General features: G+C 40.4%; 1 protein-coding gene across 1 annotated transcript in view; it reads right to left on the reverse strand.

Annotated features, from left to right (window-relative positions):
• LOC118283156 (inactive dipeptidyl peptidase 10-like) overlaps positions 1–14,372 on the reverse strand; it is a 99,435-nt gene that overhangs the window by 5,901 nt on the left and 79,162 nt on the right. Inside the window, exons 6-23 of the mRNA XM_035604878.2 lie at positions 14,151–14,203; positions 13,779–13,860; positions 11,180–11,300; positions 9,937–10,091; positions 7,734–7,831; positions 7,517–7,640; positions 7,389–7,427; positions 6,513–6,620; positions 6,010–6,101; positions 5,864–5,911; positions 4,678–4,799; positions 4,107–4,154; positions 3,045–3,143; positions 2,290–2,359; positions 1,831–2,025; positions 1,305–1,359; positions 1,118–1,217; positions 828–886 (exon numbers count right to left, since the gene is read on the reverse strand). Coding sequence (XP_035460771.2) covers positions 828–886; positions 1,118–1,217; positions 1,305–1,359; positions 1,831–2,025; positions 2,290–2,359; positions 3,045–3,143; positions 4,107–4,154; positions 4,678–4,799; positions 5,864–5,911; positions 6,010–6,101; positions 6,513–6,620; positions 7,389–7,427; positions 7,517–7,640; positions 7,734–7,831; positions 9,937–10,091; positions 11,180–11,300; positions 13,779–13,860; positions 14,151–14,203 — 1,668 coding nt within the window. The remainder of the gene's footprint in view (positions 1–827; positions 887–1,117; positions 1,218–1,304; positions 1,360–1,830; positions 2,026–2,289; positions 2,360–3,044; positions 3,144–4,106; positions 4,155–4,677; positions 4,800–5,863; positions 5,912–6,009; positions 6,102–6,512; positions 6,621–7,388; positions 7,428–7,516; positions 7,641–7,733; positions 7,832–9,936; positions 10,092–11,179; positions 11,301–13,778; positions 13,861–14,150; positions 14,204–14,372) is intronic.

The raw sequence follows: 14,372 nt of genomic DNA on the forward strand, positions 1-14,372 counted from the left end.
GTAAAGGATGCAAATCTTTGCAATTGTGTCCTATAGTTAGAAGCTTTGTTGTTTGCGATAGACAGACATTTTGATTCATTATGGAAAAGGCATGGATGTGATTAATCACCTGTGGCACACTTCCATGTAACTGCCTCAGTAAGCCAATGCCCATGAGCGAGCAAGTGCACAACTTGGGCCCTGAAGCTGGCAGATGGCTAACTTGGTAATATTACTAAAAACACCTTTGTTTTTTCCTGCTAAGCCAAGTGAAAATGTCAGCTGTGAAAAAGAATGAAAAGCTTGGACTTCCGGGGCATGCCCGCTCCACGCGGAGACAACCCGTTACTGTCTGGGGGAGTGGCTTTTTCACTGTGACTGGCACAGCTGCTTCAGAAGCCTCAGACGAGAGACGAGGGAGGAGACGCGACTAGCTGGGAGAACAGATTCATCACCACTCTCTCCAATTTAAGATTTCACTCCCCGCCACCTTTCTCTCTGCACGTGCCCCCACATGCTGTAAGAAAGAACTCGGACACACACTGGGGACCTACCACCTTGTACTGGACGATGCACTTGTTGAAATACATGAGACACCCTTCTCTCATTTGCATGTTTAATGCCATAACAACATGCCATGAACGAGTCTACCTTTTATTCCAGTGGGGTCAACAATTCTGTTTTGGGTCAGGAACATAAAATCTGTTAAGTTATTAACCAATTTGAATTCAAGCCAAGAGAGAAATAAGTGTGAATTCATTCTACAGTAGCTGTTACATGAACAGTTCAAAGTGCTTTCATTCCACATGAGTCCAAGAAACCTTGAAAAACACCCAGTCGTGTCGTACCTGGTACCTGTGGTCCTCTTTCGTCGGAGAGCCAAAGTATTTCTCAGTGAAGGCCGATCCTTTGTAAGGGTAAAAAAAGGAAACAGTCAAATGGGGAGATATTGTGAGAAGGGGTCAGTATTGCCGTTTTAATTCATACACTTATTTATTCATGATCACACTGGCAGTGCTATCCAGTGTTACTTCCTTTACGTTGGCATTGGACATTTTGACATATTGAAAAATGGCCTGGATGATTAAAAATGCTCCACTTTATATAATATGATATTTCATCACTGATTGACACTCACCGCAGAGTCTCCAGTTTGCTATCGGAGCCACCGCGATGCCGCACTTGAACAGGGAGCTGTGCGACAGGAGCAGAATCGAGGACAGGAAGCCTCCGTACGCCTGAAAAGAACATTACTGCTGCTTAAGAAACAGTTTAAATTTCATATCATCATTATTTATTTAGAAAGCCTAGGGGCTGTACATTACCTTCCCATAAACTCCAACTCTGTTGCCATCGATATACGGTAGTCTGATTAGATGCCTGAAAAGTTAGATTGAGTTTACACATTATTATTATTTTGCTAGTCCAGCTGAACATGCCGGATTGTGGTTCATTGTCTCAATGGAATGTTTAGCAAACAATAAAAATTGATTCGTAAGTGTAATGCAATTACTGAATGTCAGATTGTATCGATCTTTCTAAGAAAAACTATAATTACATTACACATGTGAGGTTAAAGCTGTGGGCTGCACACAGGTCAACACTTATTAAATACCTCACGAGAGGCTAACAACAGATGATGGAGGTTTCTGCCTGACCATGATACATAGAAACAAGCTCATAACATGTCAAACACATATTGAAATTGAGAATATCAAAACAGAATTAAGATTAAAAGCATATCAGCAGTTGTATTTGGCAAACCCCACATGATACTAACTGTTGACCAGGTAAGGTTGTTAACATGATCTAGTAGAATCCACCCAACCACGGTCAGCCAAAAACACTTACTCCAGCGCTGTGATCTGATCCTGGACATCGACAGTGCCCAGACTGCCATGAACCTCATGCAAGATCCTCTGGCCCTGGAAGCCGCTGCCCCGGCCGTCCAGACGGGCCACGATGACGCCGGCAGAGCTGACCAGCACAGAGTCCCAGCTGACAGAGAAGCGGTCACTCACTGCCTGGCCACCTGGGGCGCTGTCGCTGTGAAAGGGCAGAACATGGCCATTAATATCGCTAAAGATGCTCAAAGACGAATTTGGATATTAACATGAGCCCAGTTTCTGAGCGTTTGTTTAAAGCTTTGTGTAAATTAAAAGAACACACCCTCTTTTATCTTGTAATTTCTCAAATTAAATGAGATGTTTAGGATAAAATTTTTGTATTCGTTTGCTGAAACTCTGTAACTTTCTCAATGAGGCAATGATTCCACACATTGAAAATGGACGTGAAGCTGAAGTTACTTACAGAACCAATAAAAGTGGGTACTCCTTTGTTTCATCAAAATCCACTGGGACAATTAACTCCAGATGAAGGGCTGCAAAATAAGTCACCACAAGAATTTCATGATTTTGCACAGTTATTTATCCTCAAAACTAGGGCTGCACGGTGGTGTAGTGGTTAGCACTTTTGCCTCACAGCAAGAAGGGTTCGAGTCCCGGTTCAAACCAACCGGGGCCTTTCTGTGTGGAGTTTGCATGTTTTCCCCGTGTACGTGTGGGTTCTCTCCGGGTTCTCCGGCTTCCTCCCACAGTCCAAAGACATGCAGAATGGGGTTAACAACCATTCACAAGCGTGAATGGTTGTTTGTCTCTGTATGTGGCCCTGCGATAGGCTGGCGACCTGTCCAGGGTGTACCCCTTCTGTCGCCCAATGTTAGCTGGGATTGGCTCCAGCCCCCCATATATAACCATGTGAGTAGAAAACATGTCATTAACCTCCTGATTTATTTATCTATGTTTTTGTCCCTACACAGTGATTATGACAGATTAGCAAAAGCATCAGTTGTAGCGGGTCAATTTTTAAACTCGATATTCTTTGTATGCTTCAACATCCTCCAGGGGAAATTGGGCGTCTCAAGCCGCTGGCAATCTCATTTTGGGGATTGGGGGCTTAAATCTTTAGGAACCCCAGGATAGAGAAAAACAAATCATCTTTTTTTCTCTCCATCAAACCATGTTGCAACATTCCGCACATACCTCCGGGTTACCGCAGTGTCTTACCAAAGTTGTTGATATGTACAGTTCTTCTTTCCCACTTGGGTATCGTCCTGTTTGCCAGTGCATGTTTTAATACTATGTTGCTTTCAAAAGTCTTGTGCTCTGTTTGAAGATATAGAAGACAACAATACTTAAGTATAAAGAAGTCATAAATCGGGAAACTGTAACATAGAATCCTATAACGTTTTGCCAGATGAAGGTCAAACATGGTGTGAAATGATAAGAGAGGATTAATCACTATCTGTTTAATGGAAAGCCTTTAGTAGTGGAGGAGGATGAGTCCCCTGACGTCGCTCTGATGTACAGTACACCCAACTTTTCAGGCTCCTGACGGCGTAATCTTAATTACAGCCCTGTGTCCATTGTAAACATCCCTTAATGAACTTAATTTTAGTGACTCCATATCCAAACATCAGGTGACTGATTAAAGGAGACATATTATGCTCGTATTCAGGGTCATAATTTTGATTTGGTTTATTACTTGAAAAGGTTTACATGCACTAATGTTCAGAAAACACATCTACTGTCTATTCCTGCAGCTCCTCTTTTCAGCCTCTCTCTGAAACACTTGGTTTTAGCTCCCGTCTCTCTAAGGCCTGTCCTCCCGATAAAGCCCAGTCTGCTCTGATTGGTCAGCTGGCCCACTCTGTTGTGATTGGTTTCCGGCACATAGAAATGACGGCCTCGGCTCTTTACATAGCTTTGTTGAGGGCACATCAGACTTCCCGCTATGCGTGTCTTATGTACTGCCATACCATTGTGAAATCACGATGTTACGGAAGCGTCGGCCCGACTACTGACGAGGTGTTTCAGAAGCTTCAGGAGCAGAGTTTTCAGTCTGAGAGAGGAGCTCTCCTTACTGCAGTCTTTGGGCTTTTTAACTAAATCCTATTTTAACTAAATCCTATAAAGGAAAACTGAAAAAGCATAACATGTCTTCTTTAATGGAGTCAAACTCAAAAAAGAAAAATCTAAATTCTACCTAAAATGTACCTGATGCAACAGAGAGAAAGAATCTACATAGTAAGTTGGTTCAAGATCATCAGCATGATGCAGTGTACTTACGGTTCATATCATTTAGCTTGTGAAGAGATGACTGGGGTATTCCAGGACCTGGGGAAAAGCAGTGAAGATGAGGCAATGCAACTTTAACGCATATTTGATTCTCTGTGAGACTCTCTTTTTTTTTTATATTTGTGATTGTAGATGAGAAAAGCTCATTACATTAAAATCTAAAGCCTTTGGGCGATGAAGGCAGGTTTTTTTTTTTATGTTGCTTGCATGTTGTTTGTATTCTCTGGTGTGGTAATAGAAGTTTTTGTGTGAGCTCTTCAGTAGACTCACACAGACTATACACTGGATAAAACAACAATTAAGTCTGTACGTGCGTGTGCAGCAGCCCTTGATTTGCACCTTTCATCTTGCATTAGGAAATACTTTTTACAGTATTAATTTACAGTGATTATCACTTGATATATTTTAGACCCAAAATGGTGTCCGGAGGAACAACAAACCAGGCCTCGACAAAGACTTGAAGCAACCGAGCACATGCTGCTCTTCAACGCTTGGTGTTGCTGCAGTGGGAAACAGATTACATCATCTCAGGGAACCAGCTGTGCTGGTCGCGGGCTGTTACCTCTACAGTTGAGGAGAACATGTTGGTAGTCAGGGCTGAGGGTAGCGTCATAGTAGGTGCACTTTGGTTTGAAGAGGGAGCAGGTGAGGCATTCTTTACGAAATGGATCCACAGTGGAGACCCTGTTAAGAGGGGAGCAACAGAGATGTCAGCGGGCAGCAGAACTGGATTTCAGAGGATTTGCGTCATTTGAGATACAGTCAGTTTGTTTCTAGGCTGCAAGCAAAAGAAAAATATGCAGTAAAAATCTGCCACAGTAAAAGTTGAAGTTGTTATTTATTTGTATCAAAACTAAAAATGAAAAACATTACAAGTTCTCTGCTATAGATCCTTAACACTGAAAAGACTGAAAATGTTATCATAGATATTTTTGGGGATGGGATTTTATTGTATATTGAGATTTTTAAAAAGTAATAGTTACAAATTCCGAGAGATACACTCATTTGATTTGTTTCAAGAGTTACACATTGATACCACTTGCATGTATGTTTGCTAAATATGATTTGGGAGATGGTTATATTGGCTTAGCACAAAAACAGGAAATAGTGGGGAAACAGATAGCACATCTAATCCATTACCAGAAGCCCTGAAGCTCACAAGTTAAACGGGCAGTTAGCGAGTAATACACGTTTTGTAAAGATCAGCAAATATTTCCTCACTGTCCGTTAGCTGTCGCTTGTGTGTGTGCGCCGGGAAAAAGTCAGGGTTTTCGACTGAAACAAAAAAATGGCACGGACCGCACCTCACAACACTGCGAGTGCCGTTTGAAAACATCACTCATCGAGACCTTAAGAAACGTGCTAGCGGGTGACGCTGCAACTCTGCGGTCTTGGCCAACTGGTTAGTGCGTCGGTCTACCACACCTCGAGGTCGTGGGTTCGCGGAGCGGCCAGAGCAGTAAAATCACAACAACAACAAAGAGAGAAAGAAGCTTTCATCCAAAATTGCTGAGTGCCCCTTTAAAGGGAATACTCAATTGATTTTTCTCATCCAGGTATAGAGTTTAGAGGTCTTGTAGAGCACAGCTGCATTTGTGAAAAAAAAAGTTTATAGCCTTCACTGTTCATGTAAATAAAGTTTCCGTTAGTGTTGGCAAGAAAGTAGATGAGGGTACAATGCCACCTTGTCTGTTAATGAGTGACGGTTCTTTCTTTACTTCTATAGTATAGTGAATTGAAATCTATACCTGTACAATTGCCGCTGTGTTGAGCTGTCCTCTGTGCTTAGGAAATAACTGGAAATATGAAGATAACCTGTTAGTTCTCTCTCTCTCACACACACACACGCGTTTATTTATCATATTGTACGGTGTCATCAGTATCCCATGCTCACACTGAGTTGTTGGTCTCATCATAGGCCAGAATTTGAGAGACTTCCCAGCTTCCTGAGGTGAGGTGACGGAGGTTGACCTCTTCACCCTCGGACTGAGAAGAGAAAGAAAGTACACCCCACAGGCGAACAGAGAAGTCTTGTCAACATGACCTCACATGACCTCACATGCTCTTAAAGGGGCACACTAGTGAATACTTTTTTTTTTAAACTGGCAATGACTTTGAATTGAAAAAAATTTTTCACTTGATTTTGCAGAATCCGAAATTAATCTGGTGCCACCAGTGCATCATCTATTGTACAACAGTCTCCTTCATTTATTCAAGTGAACGTGTTAGTTCTTAGTTCTCTGGTGTTTCAGGAAATAGCATATATATGAGGAAACCAGATGGAATTACATAAGCATCATGAATAAGTGGAAGGGCCTTCCTGTACTCTTGTCAGATAAGGGTACAAAAAGAAAACGATACAGAGACAATTTCATCAAAATGATGTGATAGTTTTACCTGGTTGGAGATCATGGTGATATGGTTGAATGTCCCGCGGTCGCCCTCTTTTAAGGGCAAAGTGATGAAGAGTGTTGTGCAATCTCTGGAAAACACTGGCTCCTCATTCTGGGAAATGAGACAAACAACACATATATTGAACATCACTAAACATTTTCCCAATTTCATGATTTCTTTTTCCAATTATCTTACAACACCACAGGTTATTTGCAATAACTGTGTTGGAATTTTAAATGAAAAAGATAAAAAAGAAAATGGGATACACTGCTGATGTACAACATATTTCGAGTTTTTATAAGCTTCCAGTTGAGTTCAAAAGGCCAACAGACAGTTTTTCTAGCATGGGTGGGCTGCTATGACTTGCTATTTTCTATACTGTGAAAATGTCTTTAATATTAATTTTGTCATTTGCTGATGTAGTTTACTGTTATAGAAAACTTAAAATCCATATTAAATAAATTCTGTATAATTTACACTCCTACAGCAGCAGTTCGATGAATACAACTCACAGCTCTGCTGGCTTGATTCGTTTGACCACTGACACAATGATGTTGGACATAAATAACATCATTTTTTAAAAATTTCAGTCAAAACATCTGCAGCAGATGTTGAGTTTCACAGAGTAGCGGTAGACTCAGTGGAACCTCAAGTCTGTTATGATGAGTGACAATTCAGACATATCGTCTGTATCCGCAACAACTATTGACAAGAACAAGAAGGAGACAGGCATTTTGTACAATTCTACTATGAACAGAAAGTGGGAAGAAGAAAAGAACAATATGCAGATTTTGAAAATGGGGTTTTCAGTCAACCTGCAAAATGTCAGATTAAAAAAAACCAGAAAAAAAAGTGAAACAAGTGGAGTGAAACGCTCACCTGACGATCGAGCCACTTCTCTGTGGTCATCACATGTTTCTGCGATGGAAGAGATCCGGTCAGTCTATAAAACTTATGTATATTTACATTTCAGAAGACTAACGCATGTTCAACGGAGAGTTTCTTACCTTGGTGCAGTCACCTGTGGTGACATCACACAGCGAGAGAATCGACATGTTTTGAGCTCGGTTCACCCAGCGAACACTCAGCCTCCTCTGGGTCACCCACTTCACCATGGTGACGTAGTATTCACTGGTAAAATCAAAGATGGAAATCACTGAGAATCATTATCATTACTGTTTAAATTATATATTTTTTTTTATTGAAATTTAGTTCCACACGTACCTCTTTTCAAAACTGTCAGGAGGTCTCAGCTCAGTTGTTAGGGAGCTGCCATCTAGAGTGACGACGTAGAGTCTGACGATGGGATTGATTTGACCCATCTTTGGAGAAAAAAACAACAGCAATATAGAATTACTTTCATAGGCCAAATCGAAATTGATATAATAACCATGATGCAGTGCACACATTATAGCAATGACAGCCATGCCTGTTTTCTATTTTTATGTGCTGACATATTGAACAATGCCAGTAGGACTTTAACAAAGAATATAATGAGAATATGAAACAAGTAGAGAACAAACTGTGTTGCTGTTCATTGTGAAGGGGTAAGTCAGTCATCTTCCCTCGCTTAAGCCTCCCACAAAAATAGAGCTCATTAATCTACACGAGGAGGGAAATCCCAGAAAATGCACAGAAACCTATCACCAAGGTGACTGCATCTCATGCTCACTTACTTTTATTGGTTGTTATACATCTTCTCCAATTCTTCACTTTCTGCCCATGTGGAGGCATAATGGGTTCTCAGAATAACTCGGTTACTGTTTAATCTGTCTACAGACGACATGTGCCTCATGTTACATGACAGCTAAATAATCTGAGATCTGTGTTTTCTTTTCTTTCCTTTTTTTTTACTTGAAACCATTAAAAAAACACCTGAAAACTGCCTCAATGGTTTCAAGTGGGGCAGACAGCAGTAACTATATTTGCAGCAACGTTCCGTAAATAATAATGTGCAGTGATTGCTACGCTGACTACCCTCACAGCACTAATCAGTTTTACTGTGGTTTAATTTTGCTCCCACGAGAGGTAAGTATTCATAATTTTTTCTGTGGTCCCATCATCCAAATTAACATTTTACTCAGGCTCCAGATTTGATTTCTCGTGTGAGGACATCATGTCGCTCTGCAGCATCCCCACAAAAATTGGTTTGATTTTCGTGATAAAGCATCTCTCAATTTAGCTGACTGCTGTTGCCATGCTTCCTTGTGACTGGCACAGCTGTCTGATTGAGGAGACCAGTCATGTGACTGGCTAAAGAGAGTTACAGTGAGTAGTCCTGTAATCAGGAGGCTGGTGGTTCGATATCTGGCTCCTCCAGTCCGGGCGCCAAAGTATCCTCCCCCAATGGCTTGGCCGTTTGTCTGTTAATGGATGACAGTGAAGCGGTATACACACACACATACATATGTGCATGTGCGTGATGGGTGAAAGCGACCTGCAGTGCCAAGCCCTTTAAGTGGCTGTTAAGACGAGAAAGGTGCTGGATAAATGCGTTCCATTCACCAAATGCAGTCTATTCACAATGAGGGACCACACACCACCTATTAGCACTTTGCGCTGCTGCCCCTCCATGAACAAAAACAGCAGGTGTGCCTCGAGCCATCCACCCAGTCTGAGACAAAGTCCTATCACTTCATTTAATCAGTCATGCAAATAACAATTAATGTGGCGCAGGCCTAAAACATCCAGAAAGGGCCAGCAGACTGTAAAATGGCATCTTGTCACTATGGATATCGGGCTGACATTAATTGGATATTTCCTTCAGCCTAAACACATCCGACACCTGAAACATACTCACTGGGGAGTGCCTTTTATTGTGTACTGCACCGGAGGAGATACCTGCATGTATCCTCAGCATGGCTGTCAAAGTGCAACACAGCATCAGACAAAATGGATAGCAACTCAATCTTTGCCTATTTTGTGTGCCACAATCCACACACTGACCGACCACAGAGACATGAGCAACATGATCAGGCTGAGATCAAGCGCAGTGCTTCATTAGCACGTAGTCTTCCTACGAACCGACAAATGAGATTGCCCTCTCCCTCATGACCCTCATTCCACCACTTTTACACAACCAATGTCTGATCTATGAATCATTCGATGCACTAAACATCCACATCAAGGGATGGGCGGTGTGTTAAATACAGCATATCACATTCCTACCTCCCAGCGCCACCAACCCTACAAATGGTTCCCTTCAAAGGGGGCAAGTTGGTGTGAATTAAACAATAAAGGGATTCACGAACCTTCAGTTGTATTATTCATAGCATTGGTGTGGTACAAGTAAGGGAGCTATACAGGTAGTAGTCCTGTCAGATTGTGAGGTCTGCTGTACAGCATTAAGTTAGCTACCAGATATTGGGAGCAGTCAGATTTGAACGGGATCTAATTATTTTTAGAGGCTTAGGCTCACTTCTAGTACCTTTGGGTAAGGGTACTCCTTCCCTCTGGGGTAGAGAGATCCAGTGAAGCGAGGCAGGAGCATGTTAGGGACCAGGGAGTCGTTGATGTTGAGATAGGCCAGCCTGGATCCATCAGGCGACCACCAGTGGGCCGCCTGTGTGTGTAACACCTCCTCTGGCAAGCAGAGAGCAGACAAATCAGAAAATCTGGGCCAGGAGAGTGGAGCTTGTGCTTGTTAACTGTTAACCCAAGACAGTCTTCACAGAGGAGATGGCCCTGCAGGTTTTCTTCGCCATTACTTTGACCAGTAAGACACATTAGAGAGGGTTGAGTGGATAACACTAACAATCCCAACCCTGAGCAGTGACACTTTTACTGTTAACAGTCTGTATCAAACAGTACAGGAAAGGATCTAAGAAGAGCAGCTATGAAAGCTGTTCAGTTAAGTTCAGTAGATAATCAGTAGATAATATGAAAATAATTTTTCTGATTCCTATTATATACCACCACTTTTTCTTCAGACCAAGCACAAGTAAGAGCACTTACATTTGGATACTTGCCACTACTGAGTACTGATATGAGTACTTGCCCCCGCTTGAAAATGGCATGCCCATAATTAAAAAATAATTATATCTGCATCTACAACGTCTATTTGAATAATATTGATATCTAGGTTACACGTGAAATTCTGTAGAATCTAAGCATTACTAAAGGTGTTACTGGGTCAGAGCAAATGAACAATTGAACAAACGGTTTCAAGTTCACCTAAAAAAATCTCCTTTAGAATGAATATACACTACATTATGTTATAGTATAGTTGTAGCTTTGGAGTAGTTTTATGACAACTGCAAATACATGAGCACAGTATACATCCTAATACTGTTATCAGTGCATCCTATATACAAACCTATATATAAATATATAAAGTGCTTACTTTAACCTTGTCATTTATTTTATCTTCCAGTTATTACCTTACCCTCACAGGGAAAATAAATAAATGACAACAATCAGTAATGAATCATGTGAGGACAGTGCAGAGTTATGTAGGTCAGCCTTTGTACAGCTTTTACCTCTATGCAGCAAATTACTGAACATTTAAATGAACTGGACGGGGCAATAACCAGTTCAATCATAATCTATTTGCTGTACATGTATAATGCAGCAAAGTGCATCAAGCACTTTCATTTTCAGTGTAACTTCTAGATACTGTAGGCACTCTCTCTTTGTTGCGGCAGGCTGTGTGACGCGGGGGCCTCTCTCACCCTCATACAGCCAGTCTGCGATACCATTGAAGATGATCCCCTCCTGTCCAGACGACGTGAGCCTCCACGAGCTGCTCTGAACATCCGTTTGGTAGTAAATGTTGTTTTCAAATATATATATCTGGAGCAAAGACAAAAAATACACAGTGTGATTTAATTTTCAAAACTCAATTAATGTCATTTCCAGGGTTAACAGATTACAAGTAGACAAGATTTCACAATCAGATTACAAAAAATTAATATCCATAATCTGCCCATATTACATTTGGAAAAATGTACAATGAGATTTTAGTGACATTTTCAACATGGATTAATTTGAATTACATCTGGCAATTTTAAAATTATGAAATTATTTTAATGACAACCACTGCTTGAACTAATGAAAAGTCTTTGACATACAGGTTTCCTTAAAAGTGCTCCTTCGTGGGGTTCAGTCGAGATGGAATGCTTTTAGTTTTTTTTGCTTTGGTTTGAGACTTTTACACCAGAGACCTCTCTTTCCCCTCTTTCTGAGCACCTCTCCTCTCTTCCTCCTCTCTCTCCTCACCCCAACCGGTCGAGACAGATGTTCCGCCCACAACTGAGTGGTTCTGCCAGAAATTTCTTTCTGTTAAAAGGGAGTTTTTTTCTCTCCACAGTCACCAAATTCGCCAAGTGCTTGCTCACTGTGGGATTTCTTTGTTCAGTTTTCTCTGTAATACCGTAATATTGACCTTACTATGTACAGTGCCTTGAGACAATGTATGTTGTGATTTGGCACTGTACAAATCAAATTGAATTGAATTGAGACCTCGTCAGCTCATCAGTAGCAGGTTGATAATGGAAATGCCTGCTCAGCTCATTAGTTAACAAACAATGTTGAGCGATAGTTGAGGATATTGGAAGTTCACTTTACAAAATACATGGTATTTGCACAGATAATATTTCAAGATGTTTAAAGAGAAAAAAATAATATCCGGGACCTGAACACAATATGGATGTTTACATATTTTTAGCAAGAGGTATAACATTTTTAATGTTGGATTTTGAAGTAATCTTAAAGTAATATCCTACGGAGATTCTCAGTCAGCACGATCCAGGGCTCGACTTACAGTACTAACCTCAGATGAATGGATGTAAACCCATTGATTATGTTAGTTACTACAAAAAATGACATGTATTTTGTATTCAGTGATTGACTACATTTCAAAGAACTCTGACCCTGACTTATTAAGAGAGTTACCTATTCCCATAGACACATACTGGGGCATGCAGACAAGAGCAAACTCACTGTGATTTTTCCCGGATCTAAGGTGACAGACAATCTCTGTTGACCAAATTGAGAAAACTTGAGGGTGTGGCTCATCTCTAGTGATAACATACAACTATGGAGAGGGAGCTCATGATTAATGACTACTTTTGTTATTAGCTTCCTGACACTGCTGAGAGGCTTCTGGGAGAGCAGCTTCCACCATGGACAGGTATAAATACTGAGGAAATGAGATAAATATGCTATCAAATGGTTAATTACTTTCCTTGTCTGCACTAGAGAAAATAATGGACTGATAATTCAGCACATAATACCCTGCACAGCATAGGAATCACTCAAACAGAGTTCTGGTTGCCCGGCAAGACGTCTTCCAGCAACTGCTCAACTAATCTGACTGTTGCTGGCTTCTCTTCGGAACTGTTTACTGGAGGCTGTCTTTTTCTTTCAGGACTGATGCGCGTAACCATGTCTCCTTATTTTAAATGAGGAGAATCCAAATGTAATCAGGCAGTAAACAAATTTATTTCCATTGTGAATGAATCTGATGATTGTTTCTTGATCAACCAATGATGTGTTTGATCTAGAGCACAGCAAATTATGAAACTCGCACACTATGATTTTTTTTTACAGCTCACGTTTAAATATTACGATTACTTGTTTTGCCCAGCCAACAATCTGAAACCCAAAGAGATTAAAATTACAATGATTTAAAATACAAATTGCAGATAATCAACACAATTTAGAAGATAAGCAAGATAATGACTGTATATTTTGCATGACAATTTTAATGATTAATTAATTATCAAAATTGTTGCTGAACAATTTTCTGTCGACTGATTGATGAATTGACTAATTGAGACAATTTCTTTGACATATTTTAATCAAGGTTATGAAATGTCTTTTGATAATGTCACACATTCCTGCTGAGCATCAAATAGAATTTAATGATAGCAGAGCATTTGTCCTGCATAATTTATGCATTATTATTCATGCATGTTTATTGACATCAATAGGCCGGATCTTTTCACCGTGTGACTTCTCGCATGATTATTATGCATATTCTTGGTAAACCCCGTGCTGTGGAAAAACCATGATATTGATTAAGACAAGGAGAATTATAGGCAAATGAGCGGTTTAATGCATCTGTGGAGGAAGAGATTCAGATTCAAGATGTTTTTCCTTGTTGGTATTGCCCAATATAGGGCAGACTGAAAAAGAACACCATATAGGTGTTGGAGTCGGTTATTCTGTTGTTCTTCAACTTGCTTGACTAATTAAGGGAAAATGTTTAAATAAAAACTGATGTCATTTCATAAGTTATCTTTTTATCTGACCCTGTTAACTACTCACCAGCTGTTGACTGTGAACACCCCATGAGGCAAACTGGAGGACTGAGTCTGAAACTTCTGGAGGATTCAGCTCCCGGACCTCTCTGATGAAAGGACAAAATAAAAAATGAAAAATAACAACATATTTTAACATATTTATATCATAAACCACAAACAGCCAGACTTTAACTGTGACCATGGTGTGAACATCTTACACTGAATTCTACAGTTGAGGCTTGAATTTGTCTCAACCGATTTCAGCGAAATAAACTATTTTCTTTAACATTTTTTTGGCCTTTAGTGTCATGCAACTGATCTTGGTACAGGTTCAATAACGAAAAAGATGTAAATTCATCATAGAAGGACCATGATTTTCAGGGCTTTTGTTTCTCACCTTGTATACAGGTTGTAGATCAGGTACGATGCTAGGAAGGACTGGTGGTAGACCTAAAAAACAAACAAGAAAAAAACAGGTCAAGGTTTTTATGAACAGATCCATGCTGTTTCCTCATTGCTCTCATAAGTAGGACCAATTATTGAGATAATTAAAGCTTTCAATGTTTTGTGTTTTTTTTTTTTTCGAGTGCTTGTCAGTCTGTTTTCTAGTTTGTTAGAT

This window comes from Scophthalmus maximus, chromosome 14 (genome assembly GCF_022379125.1).
Source record: "Scophthalmus maximus strain ysfricsl-2021 chromosome 14, ASM2237912v1, whole genome shotgun sequence".
In the NCBI taxonomy this organism is placed as follows: Eukaryota; Metazoa; Chordata; class Actinopteri; order Pleuronectiformes; family Scophthalmidae; genus Scophthalmus; species Scophthalmus maximus.